The 12231-nt window shown below is 44.3% G+C and overlaps 1 protein-coding gene across 1 annotated transcript in view; it reads right to left on the bottom strand.

Annotated features, from left to right (window-relative positions):
• Nucleotides 1–10783: 10783 nt before the first annotated feature.
• The window catches only part of LOC109089912 (target of Nesh-SH3-like), a 28295-nt gene continuing 26847 nt past the window's right edge, over nt 10784–12231 (bottom strand). The window contains 1 exon segment of the mRNA XM_042712010.1: nt 10784–12107. Coding sequence (XP_042567944.1) covers nt 11992–12107 — 116 coding nt within the window. The 3' untranslated portion in view covers nt 10784–11991.

Below are 12231 nucleotides of genomic sequence, written 5' to 3'. Positions count from 1 at the left end.
TTTCGGATTTTGGAAGGTGTAGGTGTGTGAAAAAAGTTGAAAATGTTGTCGTGAAGACAAGAGCCTGGTCTGTCGGCGGCCTCCCTCTATGTCACCTACAGCAGCAGCAGCGTGCCAGCGCCGCGTCAGGCATGGTTCTGGTGTGTAAAGACACAGAAAATGCGACGCAGCCGCCACGCAACAGAAACGCCACGCTCACGCCACGCAGCCAGTGTGTCACCAGCCTAAATGAGCCAATGCACATTGGCATGCAGTTATTGCATCCAGCTGCTGCTGATCACAGCGTGAGTATAAGAGGCAGCAGGTGCACAGCATTCATTCATCCTTTTGCTTCGGAGCCGAGTGGTAGTGCATGACTACTGCTCTCTACTTCGGTGTTGCAGAGAGACAAGTGAGTGCGGGCATTACAGCACAGCAGCGGTGGTCATGGTCTCATGGTGGAGAGCAAAAAAGATCATCCACGTGCAGACAGCCACACCAGGAGTGTGCAGTGGCCAGCTCCCCTGCGTGGTTCAGCACAAAAGAACATTTCTCTAAAAGAGCAACACCGGTGATTGTGCCTTTTTAAAGATGTCTTATCACCTGTGCATTTCTGGGTGCAGTCATGATCTGGTGCCTTGGGACAGTCATGATCGCTGTCTCATGTGTCTGGGTGTTGAGTATGCTGAGCAAGCGTTTGTGGATAGTGCATGTTCTATTTGTGGGGACATGCCCCTCTCAGAGTTGCATGGAAGACTTCGCTTTCGTCAAACGTGGTGGGGTCCCTCTGCCTCTGCCGCGATTCAGTGTTCATCCCCGCAATCGGGCAGCACTGTGTCTCACCCCCTCTAGACCAGATGTCAGTCGCTGCATCGGAGGGCGAGCTCTCTTCAGGGATGGTGACCCGGCTGCGTTGCCCCCTTCGGGTATGACAGCATTGTCCAAGCCAGACCCAGAGACGACGGCTATGCTTTCCCGGGCCGCCAAGAATGTCGGGCTTGTGTGGAATCCTCCACCGCATCACGATCCTTCAAGGCTGGATGAGTGGTTTCTCGGTGGAGGTCGTGTTCTCAGCACCCGCTCTGGTTCCATTCTTCCCGGAGGTGCATGAGGAGCTTACAAGATTGTGGAAGGCACCTTTTACTGCCCAAAACAAATCTTGTAGCTCCTCCGCTCTCACCACCCTCGATGGTGGAGCCACTTTTGGGTACACAGGCATTCCCTCAGTGGAGCGGTCGGTGACCATGCAACTGTGTCCAACGGCCGCTACCACTCTGCTTTCAGAGCTTGTGGGGAGGCGGCTTCTGCCCACCACACCATGGCAATACCGCAGGTGATAGCCCTGAAAGACCTCACGACCGTTCAGTCCTTCATGAACTGCATGCTGCAACGGACCTCATGCTTCAAGTGACAAAGGTGACCGCACAGTCCCTGGGTCGTGCGATGTCCACATTAGTGGTCCAGGAGCACCATATCTGGCTGTGTCTGGCCGACATGAAGGAACATAAGGTGCAGTTCCTGAATGCTTCCATAACTCAGACCGGCCTTTTTGGCGATGCTGTCGAGAAAACCTGCTGCTTCCATCCCGGCTGCAGCACCTCAGCCTGCTCGTCGCCATGGGCAGGGCCAGGTGGAGAATCCTTTGTTTCATTTTGTTTTTGATCCCCAAAACTTCAATAAAAGAGCAGTTTCCTCAGTCTCTGGGTCTCAAGAGGAGGGAGTTGTAAGCTGTGCATCACAGGGTCACTTCCTACCTTCTCTCTCGCCAGCAGGCAGCAGTGGGTTGGCCAAGAACACCCCTCCTCCTCATTCGTGGAACCAGGTAAGAACTGTAGCATTCAAGTCCCCGCTTCATGTTGTCACATGCCGGGCTGTCACAAGCCTCAAGCCCTGTGTTTCCTCCCACACCTCTGCCATCACAGGCCTCGGGCCGAGTCCCTGTGTGGTCCCACACTGCCCCACTGTGGGTACGTTGGTGGCTCCATTGGTTCCTCTGGCACAGTCTCTCAGAGCCTGTTTAGTGCTCTTCAGTCATTCTTGGTGGCTCCTGCGGACCATCAGACTCGACTACGTGATTCAGTTTGATTTATGTCCCCTACTCAAGGCTGTCAATGCCCCTGTCTTGCATGCGGAAATTGCAGTCCTGCTGGCAAAGGACGAGATAGAGTCAGTCCCTCCAGCCGATATGAGGTCCCTTACTTCATTGTGCCCAAGAAAAGCGATAGGTTACGACTGATCTTGGATCTGCGAGTTTTGAACCGTGCACTTCACAAGCTGCCATTCAAGATGTTGATTTGGGAAAGTATTTTCATGTGCATCCGTCCCCAAGATCGGTTTGCAGCGATCGACATGAAGGACGCGTACTTTCATGTCTCGATACTCCCCCAGCACAGGCCATTTCTGTGGTTCAGGACGGCGGTCCCACTGAAATCCTTTCAGAGGCTTCTGGGCCATATGGCTGCAGCTGCGGCGGTAGTTCCGCTCGGTCTGCTCCATATAAGACCGCTTCAGCACTGGTTCCATGGTCGAGTCCCGAGGTGGGCGTGGCGACGCGGTACTCACCGGGTTCAGATTACACCGGCCTGCCACAGAACCTTTAGCCAGTGGTCAGATCCCTCATTTCTCTGGGCAGTGGTTCCCTTGAAATAGGTATCCAGGGATGCTGTGGTATTCATGGATGTCTCGGCCGCCGGCTGGGGGGCCACGTACAACGGGCATGCAGTGTCAGGGGTTTGGACGGGTCCCCAACTGCATTAGCATATCAATTGCCTCGAGTTGCTAACAGTACACCTTGCCCTGAGCCGCCTCAGAGGACGCCTTCGGGGCAGGAACATTCTGGTCCACATGGCCAACACTGCGACCATTGTGTATATCAACTGGCAAGGAGGTTTACGCTCCCGTCGCAACTCGCCCGCCACCTCCTCCTGTGGAGTCAGAAGCATCTGAGGTCCCTTCATGCCATCTACACCCAGGTAATGTTCAATCAGGCAGCCGATAAGCTGTCTCGAGCAGCACTTCCAGGAGAATGGAGACTCCACCCCCCAGGTTCAGCTGATCTGGAGACGGTTTGGAGTTGCTCAGGTAGACCGGTTTGCATCTCCAGAAACCACACACTGCCAGTGGTTCTACTCCCTAACCGAGGCAACGCTCGGCGTGGATGCACTGGCACACAGCTGGCCCCTGGGGCCTGCACAAATATGCGTTCCCCCCAGTGAGCCAAGATCACGGAGGACGAGGAGCAAGTCTTGTTAGTGGCTCCATATTGGTCCAACAGGACCTGGTTCCCAGAACTCATGCTCCTCGCAACAGCCCCTCCCTGGCCGATTCATCTGAGGAAGGATCTGCTTTCTCAAAGATAGGGCACCTTTTGGCACCTGCGTCCAGACCTGTTGAAACTTCATGTGTGGTCCCTGGACGGGATGCCGGGGTTCTAAGTGACCTACCCTAGGAGGTAGCTCTCACTATCGCATCGGCGCATGCTCCGTCCACGAGACGGGCCTATGCATTGAAGTGGAACCTGTTCATCGAGTGGTGTTCCTCCCATTGGGAGGAGCCTGGAGATGTTCAGTCAGAGCCGTGCTTTCCTTCTCGCAGCATGAGTTGGCGCATAGGCTGTGCCCCTCCACCCTTAAGGTTTACATTGCTGCTATTTCGGCCCATCACAACCCCACAGAGGGGAGGTCAGTGGGGAGGCATGATCTGGTCGTTAGGTTTCTTAGGGGGGCCAGGAGGTTAAATCCGCATAGGCTTCACTCCCTGCACCCAGGGATTTGGCTTTGGTGCTAAGAGCCCTACAAGCTGCTCCCTTCGAGCCTTTGCGGTCAGTAGAGGTGAAGTTTCTTTCTATGAAAACCCTGCTCCTGACTGCATTGACCTCGATCAAAAGGGTGGGGGACCTGCAGCTATTTTTGGCTGATGAATCGTGCCTTGAGTTTGGGCCGGCTGATTCCAGTGCAACACTGAGACCCCAGCCCAGCTATGTGACCAAGGTTCCTACCACTCCTTTCAGGAGGCAGACCCAGCCCTTGCTTTGCTCTGTCTCTGAATTCCTGAAATCTGGTGTGAAGCTAGTGCCCATATGAGTGACTGGGTTGGGATGCCATATGTGTATTTCCATGGTACAGCATTTAAGGCCGTGTTTCCCCTGGCAGACCACGTCCTGCCGTCTCTAATGCAGCACACGTGCTCATGCAGTACATCACAGACTACAGGACCACCAAGAGCACTACTATCAGCTCATCAGACAGCCTACCAGATGACATCAACACCTTCTATACCCGCTTCGAGACCATCATCAACACAGAAAGGAGGCACACACACACTCAGACCACTCAACCCCCCTCCCCCCCTCCTACTGTCTCATTAGCTTTGGTACACAAAGAGCTGAGGAAAATCAAGCCCTGCAAAGCAACAGGGCCAGACAACATCCCTGGACAGGCCCTCAGAGCCTGTGCTACGGAGTTGGCTGATGTACTCACTTCAATCTTCAACCTCTCCCTCAGTCAGAGCATCATTCCCACCTGCTTCAAGACCACAAACATTGTCCACCTTCCCAAGAAGAGCCCCCGACCTGCCTTGTTCTTGTAAATGGTGATGATGTTGGCATCTCTAAGGACATCTGGGAGATATCCACTGTTCCTGCACATCACAACCAGATGATGTAGGACAGAGGCAAGAACATCACCACCTGCCTTATAAGCCTCAGGGGGGAGGCCGTCAGTTCCGGGAGACTTGTTATTTTTCAGTGCTTTAATTGCAGATTTGACTTCCTCAATGGTAATATCTGCATCCAGATCAGACATAGGGGAGAGTTCAGGAACAGCAGCAGTTATTGCCAGTGTGTCAGCTGTGACAGGCTGAGCATACAGAAGGCTGTAATGCTCTGCCCATCTCGCCAATTGAGATTCCAAATCAGTCAGAAGTTCACCTGATAGGGAGCAGAGTGGAGAGGATTTTTTAGGGACTGGGCCCAAGGCTTCTTTCAGACCTTCAAAGACTCCTCGGATGTTTCCAATGGATGCACTTGACTCAATACGATCACACAGTGTGCTCCAATAAGCCTGCATGGCTATGCGAGTGACCTGTTGTACATTGCAGCATGCCTGCTTCAATTCTGCCTTATTTGAGCGAGTGTTATGCTGCAGGTAGGACAGTCTGGCTGAACGCTTAGAGTCAATTGCAGGTAGGAGCAGGCTGGCATGGGTTTTGAACCAGTCAGGCTGGGATCTGGATCGCTTTCCAAAGATGGAGAATGCAGCCTTGTGGTAACAGAGTGGAAGTGCTGCCAGGCAGCCGATATGTCTGCATGAGGAGGTGATAAGACAAAGCTGGAAGCAAGTAGCTCCTGGAACACATGCTGCAACGCAGGAGCATGGGTTGTAGAAACATCCAGATGAGGAGTAGGCTTGGGCCTGGCGTAATGAAACTTGCTTGGTACCATCCTTAGTTTGCAACGTAGAAGGGCATGATCAGTGTCACAATCTGCTGAGTGCAGTGATCGGCAGTGTGTAATTTCCTTCAAATGCTCACGCTTCACTAGTACATGGTCAAGTTGGTGCCAGCGCTTAGAACGTGGATGACGCCAGGTGACCTTGGAGGAGCTTGAGCCCTGAAAGAATGAAGAGGGGACACAAAGTTTGTGGGTGCTACAAAGTTCCAGTAAGCGCTGACCGTTATCATTCATGTTGCTATATCCATGGTTTCCCAGAATGTCAGGCCATGCACTAGAGTTAGCACCCACTCAGGCATTAAAGTCACCAAGGATCATCAAACGTTCAGGTGAGGGGGTCTTCTGAACAATGGCGCTAAGTTGATTGTAAAAAAGGGTCCCATACATCTAAATCAGAAGTTAGTGTACGGGTGTAAGTGGCTATGATTGTAACTGGGCCACAGTTTGTGTGCAGGCGCAGTGAGGAGAGACGTGAGGAGATGGGCACAGGTTTTTCCAATGAGGACAGTAGCTTGTTTTGGATTGCAAATATATATATATATATAGATAGATAGATAGATAGATAGATAGATATACATAGTCTATATTTCTATTTTCAAAGTCTATATTCATACTACTGCAGCATAGTTTTTATTATTATCTTTCTTACATTGTATGTATGTGTGTATAGTTTGTATAGTATAGTTTGGGTATGTGTATGTATAGTTTATAGTCTTCGCAGTCATTGTGGACAGCAAAGTAAGAATTTCATTGCTCAGGGAAACTTGTTTCCTCACTGGGTATATGACAATAAACACTTTGAATCCTTTGAATCCTTAAATAATGCAGCCATGAGCCATCTCAGAGACTTCCATGTGCAGTATGGCCCCTCGGGGTTACTCCACGTGAGTAAATGTCACTTAACCCCTTCTGGGAGAAGGTGACTCCGCAGTGTGTCCTCTTCCAAATAGAAGGACACGCTTTCCCAGTATTATCCAAGTCCTACTGCTTGTAGAGCCCGGTCCTATCGTCTTGCTTATAGGAAGGATCAGGACGCCTACACAGGGTGCTGGAGAGGGCAGCACCTGTGGCGTGTTGGTAGGGATCCCAATTCATCGGTCATCACTGATGTGATGTCGAGGGTGACCAACTGAAAGGGAACATCTCAGTTACGTATGTAACCCTCGTTCCCTGAAGGAGGGAAAGGAGACATCACGTCCCGTCACCACAGTTGCTGTACCACCACTGAGCTGCCAGGTCACCGGCTCAGCTCCTCAGCAAAAGCATGAATGAATGCTGTACACCTGCTGCCTCTTATACTCACACTGTGATCGGCGGCAGCTGGATGCAATAATCGCATGCCAATGTGCATTGGCTCATTTAGTTTACACTCGAAGTGGACTTTCTGGCAAGATCCCAATTCTTCGGTCATCACCGATTTGAAGTCTCCATTCCTTCTTTCAGGGAACGAGGATTACATACATAACTGAGATGTTTTTATTTCAGTTTTAAATGTAGTAATTTTAATACTTAAACAAAAATTAGAACTGTTTCTTTGTCAACTAAATGAAATAAGTTGTTTAAAATGTTTACCTAATATTTATATTTTATTTTATTTAAACTTTTTCAATTAATAAAAAATTATCCTTAATAGATTTAGTTTTACTAAATGAAAATAATAAAAATAATAGAAAATAATAGAAATGATAAAAAATATTATTTATTACATGTATAAAACTGCACACAGAGTAAAATAATCAGAAACCATTTCAATGTTGATTGTATAAAAATAATTTATATCAGTTATCCAAAAAACCATGACTGTTTCACAGTTGTTGCATCATTTCCACCATACTCAACAATTTGCATCAATAAAGGTTGTATATTTGTGCTAATAAATGCTAATACATTGTTAGCTGTAAGTCTATTTTGCATACGTAAAATGCTAAATATAAAATTAGCCTTAGCAAGACAATGATGCCAGGCATTTTAGTCCAACTAATCTTACAAAATGTCACTTCAAACACTGTCAATTGCATAGATAAAGTACCATCTGGCTACACAAAGCATCTTTATCCACTGATGTTCAGTGTGGATGCTAAATGCAGAGCTAGCTTGTTGCTATTAGTCATCTGAGGTGAAAGAGAAGAGAAAATAAGAGCGGTTTCCCTCGTCTTTCTCTTTCACATGATTAATGTGTTATAGGAGTATGTGATTTGGCTTCAATAAATCACATAGTGGATCGATGGAAATAATTTTGGTGTTAAAAGCGAATAACATTGTGTCTGTATTTGTGTGTACTGTTTCTCTGCTGGAGGCGACTCTCAAGGCATTGTTTTGGAAATACTGACTGTCTGTTTTTCTTTAAGGTTGACGTGTCTCTCCCACTGGGTTGAGATTTGACAAATCACATGGAGGAAATACCCTGATCTTCTTGGTGCCGGGATTCCCTGAGTGAGGGAGCTGGATGGAGACATGGCCTGCTTGGATAAGATGCCTGGCTCCCAAGAAAGTGTGTGAGAGAAAGAAAGAGAAGAACAAGATTGATGGTGCTTGTCTCTGTGTTGATTGGCTGGTTTATTGGTGAGTTGCACTCATAAGGATGGTAATGGCAATACCAGTTACTCTGCTGTTTTTATCTCTTCCAGCTCTCAGTTCATTTAGCATCACAAGGTCCAGATTCAGACCAGGATGATTTACTTTAGTGGGCATTTGGAATATCGGAGGGGACTAAAATTTTGACAAGATGAAATACAGATTTATTGTTATTTTAACAGTTTTGTTGTTTCTATTTTTAAGTTTCTCTATCTATCTATCTATCTATCTATCTATCTATCTATCTATCTATCTATCTATATGTTAAATCATGCTAAAACTTTAGCAGTGTGCTAAATAATGCTAACAACATCATGATAATCATTTTAGAAACATGCTAGCAGCATGCCACTATTATCTTGAACTGTTCATTTGTAAAATAATAACCATTACTTGGACACATTCACTCCTGATAAAAGATCACTCTAAATTGTAATGTAGACACATAAATTTTCTGCAAAGCTGCTTTGAAACAATGTATATTGTGAAAAGTGCTTTTCAAATAAATTTGAATACCATAATAATAATAATAATAATAATAATAATAATAATAATAATAATAAGTAGTAGTAGTAGTAGTTGTATAATCATTTGTTTATAATACTAATAATTATACTAACAATACCATACTATTATTATTATTATTATTATTATTATTATTATTATTCAAATTCACAATATTAAATAAGCATCTTTGTTTGTGATCTTTGTTTGACTGTGGTTACATTTAGAGGAGAACAGTGAGAAAATAACAATGAAACACTATGTGGTACACCATTTTATTTCCTCCTGCTTAAATGACTTTTTTGAATTGAATTCCAAGGAATTAACCAAATTTGTGGGGTGCTTATGAGCAAAAAAACAACAACAAAACAATTAAAAAAACAACAACAACAACAACAACACAAAACAGTTATTAAAGCATTTGAAGGTTTTATACAAAACACTCTCACTTCCACTTTAATATTGACATCTTGGTTTTGAAGCATCATGTGAACAAAATGCACATGCACATCTGGTTTAAAGTCTTTGAAGAGGAAAAAGATGAAAACAAATGGATACTATACTCCTCCAAGAAAGAAGAAAAAATGGGGTGGGGGTTCAAAGAGAGAACGGGATAAATGACAAAACTAGTGAAGGATAGTTCTGTGTTATAGACTGAATCTTTTTTGTGCTCATCCATCTTGTGGTTCATAGACCATGTGCTACATATTGAAAGCTTCAATCAAATTAACTGGTTTTCCATTAGGCCTGGGAGTCAGTTTCAAAGGGTCAGTGTTTGGCTAGTTAGCATGTTCAGTTAGCCCTTGAAAGTAGATGTGACTTTCTAAATATCGTTGAAAATAAGCTAAGTTGGTTATTGTGTGGATGTGCATGTGTGCCTGTGGTTAAAACCACATATATATTCATCTCACCACAACTGATCGAGGACATTTAGTGACAAGGACATTTACACACATACATGCACATAAAATGAGAGCAAATTAGCTGTATTCCAATGAGCCATGAAAATTATTGCAGCACGTTTTCACATGCTCTGTGGGGTTTGTTTCTGTTCGGATTGATAGTCAACACATTCATTCCTCTTTCCATCCATCTTATATCACCAAAAACCCTTTGTGCGCAAAGTTTAAGGCTTTAAGAGTTTGAATCAAACTCAATGTTAATCAAAATAATCCCAATTAATTGCTGAATAAGACTCATTAGCTTATTGCGGCCGGAGGCAAAGTAACCATTTTCAGATATGTATAAATATTAATGCCTTTTAAAGCAAAAAAAAAAAAAAAAATGTAATAACGACCAAAGTGTATTTGTGAACGTTCACAATGTTGGGACCTAAATTGGACACTGGACTTGTCGCAGGAAGCTTAATTCTTCCTGGCTGCATTCTTGCTGACACGCCAGGCACGGACCATGCAGTGGCTACTTTGAACGCAACTGTGAGAAGATTAAAGTAAGCTGTAAAGTCTCCAGAGAGAGAGAGAGTTGTTGATTTGTGTGAATGCCTCGCTGACGAAAACAGCCAAGTAAAGTTGTGAGGGTGGCCTGCAATCAGTGAGTTTAGGTAAAGCGTCTCATAATCTGCAACATTATACCAGTTGAAGCTGTTCAGGACCTTGTCACCCCATTTAAAGTCTTTCCGTCATTTTAAAATCTCATGACCTTAAAATCCCAATCTGGACTTTAGACCCATTTCCCCACAAACTCTATACCCAATCATATGTCATCGAATTGGCTACAACGGTAGGTTGCATAATAGCAATGTTTTTATGTAAAAGAAAAAGTTGTGGAAAACTGTGACCAAACAGATTGTTTTGCCATTTGTGCTTATTTGGACACAGTATGTCGGTCTTTAATTCTGTTGTCAACCTAATCCAACGTTTATATCTTTCTATCTCTCTCTTATACACTCTCCCCTTCTTTCTTTTGGTTGGAAAGCTAATAAAGTCACAGAGAGGCATTTTGAATTTTATAGTCTTTTTTTCCCTTCTAGCTTTGTGGTTTTCAGAGAATGTCCCTGTATTTGGTTTGGCAGGGCAAACCCCTCTCTTTTTCTAGCTCTGGAAAAGTATAGTAATGCAGTAAAGCATGTATTGGTGTTTATTTTTATAATTTGAGTTGGTGAGATGAGGCAAGTTAAGTGGAGTTTAATGGTAGTCAAATGCCCATCGGTCAAAGAGACCCAAGTGTTAACAGACCCACCTGACAGTCTGTGTTTCATTGTATTCTCTAGAAATCTATAAAAAAAATGGTGCTACCACAAAGACAGAACGCAGATGATTAAAAAAAGAGACAAAATTATGTTTTTTTTATTATTGTAAAATACATACAGAAGAAAACAAATCCAGAACAACAAACAACAGTATCATCTTACAAACAAATTCCATGAAAATACGGATAAGTCAGAGAAACTCCGCCAAGGGATTGGCATGGACAAAACCGTACAAAATATGGGACCCAGACAAGCTCTCCTTGAAGTATTACGACCTTCAAGACTCCTTGAAAGTATTCTTTTTTTTTTCTTTTTCTTTTAAACTTGTATCATGTTTCACAAGCTTAAAGGGGAATGATTTTTAATTCTATCATAGGTTTCCTGAAAAAATACTCTCTCCATATACATATAAATATATTTGTGCTGTGCAAATTGCAAGTGTAAGGTTGTCCTTACAATCTAGAACCATCAAATATACCAGACTATAGCCATAGTACAAAGCATCTGAGTGAATATTAATTTGCATGTTTCGTGTGTGTGTGCATGTAAAGAAAATGATTATGTTCATCCCAACCCGTTGTAAACATAGACGTGTCGTCGTCTTGTGTCCATTGTGTCTATTCTAGTGTGGGTAACCTGACTTGTTGAGCCAGTACAATGTGTCCATAAAAGCAACATAGCAAAGAGTCCCAGCTATACATATCATCTGACATACAGTATCAGAGACCTAAACTAATACAGCTGCCTCTGGTGGTAGAAAAAAGCCAAGGCTGTCTTTAAAGCGCAGAATAAAAGCCTGGCCCTTTCTCACTGGATGAAAGCCAGTGAAGAAACCACAAACTTTGATAAATAATATTATACAAAATATCTAAATAGTTTCAGGGAGCCAGCTTCCCAATATTTAAACAAGTATTTTTACCTTTCTTTCTTTTTTTTATGTTCATCACTTCAATGCATCCAAAGTGTTTTTCTCATATTGAAGTATTTATTTATTTTACTTTGTTCTAATTATTGTATGATAAATAACAAGATGAGGCACTGTTTTGCTATTACATGTCACAAATGCACTCGAAAGTATTCCCTGACTTTGATCCTGTACACTATTATACATGGTATTAACTTTGGTGACGTAGGCTGAGGAGTGACCAAACTCACCATCATTGGTGGGAAAAAAAGAAAAAAAAAGCCTGTCATGTGACCTTAGCAGGCACCAACCCCAACCAATGAAAGTTACTCTTAAGCTCTTAAGGGTTCCTTGCAGACACTTGCTCCGGTCCTACCATTTCCCTGGGATTGGCGTACCGCATTCATACCATGCGACATAGGTGACATGGGAGTTTCCACCTATCTGGCCGAAGTGGACTGGTTCTTGTCTCATTGCCCTGTAGAAGCCTGAAAATCATCAGGAAAACCATTAGACTCCAACCAATTATCATTTACTCACACTTGTATTTGAAACCTGTACAATGTCCTCTCAACACAGTTCTGAAGAAAGGGCCAGTTGTTTTTTTCCATG

Source organism: Cyprinus carpio, chromosome A22 (assembly GCF_018340385.1).
Source record: "Cyprinus carpio isolate SPL01 chromosome A22, ASM1834038v1, whole genome shotgun sequence".
Lineage (NCBI taxonomy): Eukaryota > Metazoa > Chordata > Actinopteri > Cypriniformes > Cyprinidae > Cyprinus > Cyprinus carpio.
This window is presented reverse-complemented; position numbering and strand designations above follow the sequence as displayed.